At 33.7% G+C, this 1,171-nt stretch overlaps 1 protein-coding gene across 1 annotated transcript; it reads right to left on the reverse strand.

Annotated features, from left to right (window-relative positions):
• Positions 1-31: 31 nt before the first annotated feature.
• On the reverse strand, positions 32-1,157 carry LOC109593446 (tyrosine-protein kinase Fgr-like; the record flags this gene model as incomplete). The annotated part of the gene is made up of 6 exons (XM_020008518.1): positions 1,030-1,157; positions 924-974; positions 841-870; positions 632-742; positions 479-586; positions 32-430 (listed from the first exon to the last, which is right to left on the reverse strand). Coding segments are annotated over exons 4-6 (517 nt in total), but the record flags the coding sequence as incomplete, so codon positions are not given.
• Positions 1,158-1,171: the final 14 nt, after the last annotated feature.

Genomic DNA, 1,171 nt, shown 5'->3' on the forward strand with positions numbered 1-1,171 from the left:
GCAGTCATGTAATGTGATGTACAAACATTACCTTCATGCTTGTCTTGTCTCAGTGCAGATATCATAATAGGATCATCATTAATAGTCTCCAAGAAAAGAGAAGCTTTCTCATCATTACTAGATGAATCATTTCTTATCTTCTGTAGAACAGGAAGAGACACTTCTTTCACTGACAGTATAAACTCTAACAATTGAAGTGACTCCAACAATGAGTAAACATAATTACTAGGAATGAGTCCCTCATCACCAGACACCAAGGATCTTCCTCTCCACTGAGTGATGTCACCTTTATTGTCAAATATCTCTAGCTGCTCTCCCTTACTGAATGATATTTCGTCACTCCATCTTGGATGATAGTCGTAACGTGCTGTGTATACAGATTTTGCTGTTGGTATATCCACAACCAGTGATTGTGTACACTGATCCTTCTCTATACAATATATCATCAGAAAATGATTTATACTAACGTATCACATACTGTGAGTATTTGCCTTCTGACTCATCAGCAGTTGTACACTAGTTACTGATACATTTTCTTGTAGTAACTCAATCTCTTTCTTATACTCCACTAATGCCTCCTCTCTTCCTGTGATGAGGTAGTATAGACAGATTATATCAGAAGAGTCAGTACCTGCTTTCATTAGGAGAAAGGTTCGGAAATACTGAGTTTCTGATTTCTTTGATTTGAATATTTTATTTACCAACTTCCCTCTAGTCAGTAGCTTCACTTTCGATTTTGACTCTACAGTAATGACACAATGAGAATTTTAATTTTCAGATAATTGTACTGATTGTTCAAATGTTAATACATGTTTCAAGTTAGTACTATACCAGCATTACCTGGTGTCTGTAGTGTCCTTTTGATATACTCTATACAAGTAAAAATATGTTAATAAAATATCATCATCATTCACTAACTATACCTTTTCTTTTTTTGATGATATTCAGTTGTTTATCTTGTTCAAATATTGATCCTATACCATTAGTATAAGTAATATCAGTAATTGAGTAATAGATCAACTATCATACCTTCTTTGTAATCAAGTAAAGTCCTCAGTTCTTGTTTCTCTCCGTCAGCTAGTTTAATCTCCTCTGCAAGACACTCATTATTCTTAACCTATAATCAGTACATAATATTAACTAAGGTCTCATAGTGATACAGTAACAATAT

Source organism: Amphimedon queenslandica, unplaced genomic scaffold (genome assembly GCF_000090795.2).
Source record: "Amphimedon queenslandica unplaced genomic scaffold, v1.1 AMPQUscaffold_1487_Cont26503, whole genome shotgun sequence".
Classification (NCBI taxonomy): domain Eukaryota; kingdom Metazoa; phylum Porifera; class Demospongiae; order Haplosclerida; family Niphatidae; genus Amphimedon; species Amphimedon queenslandica.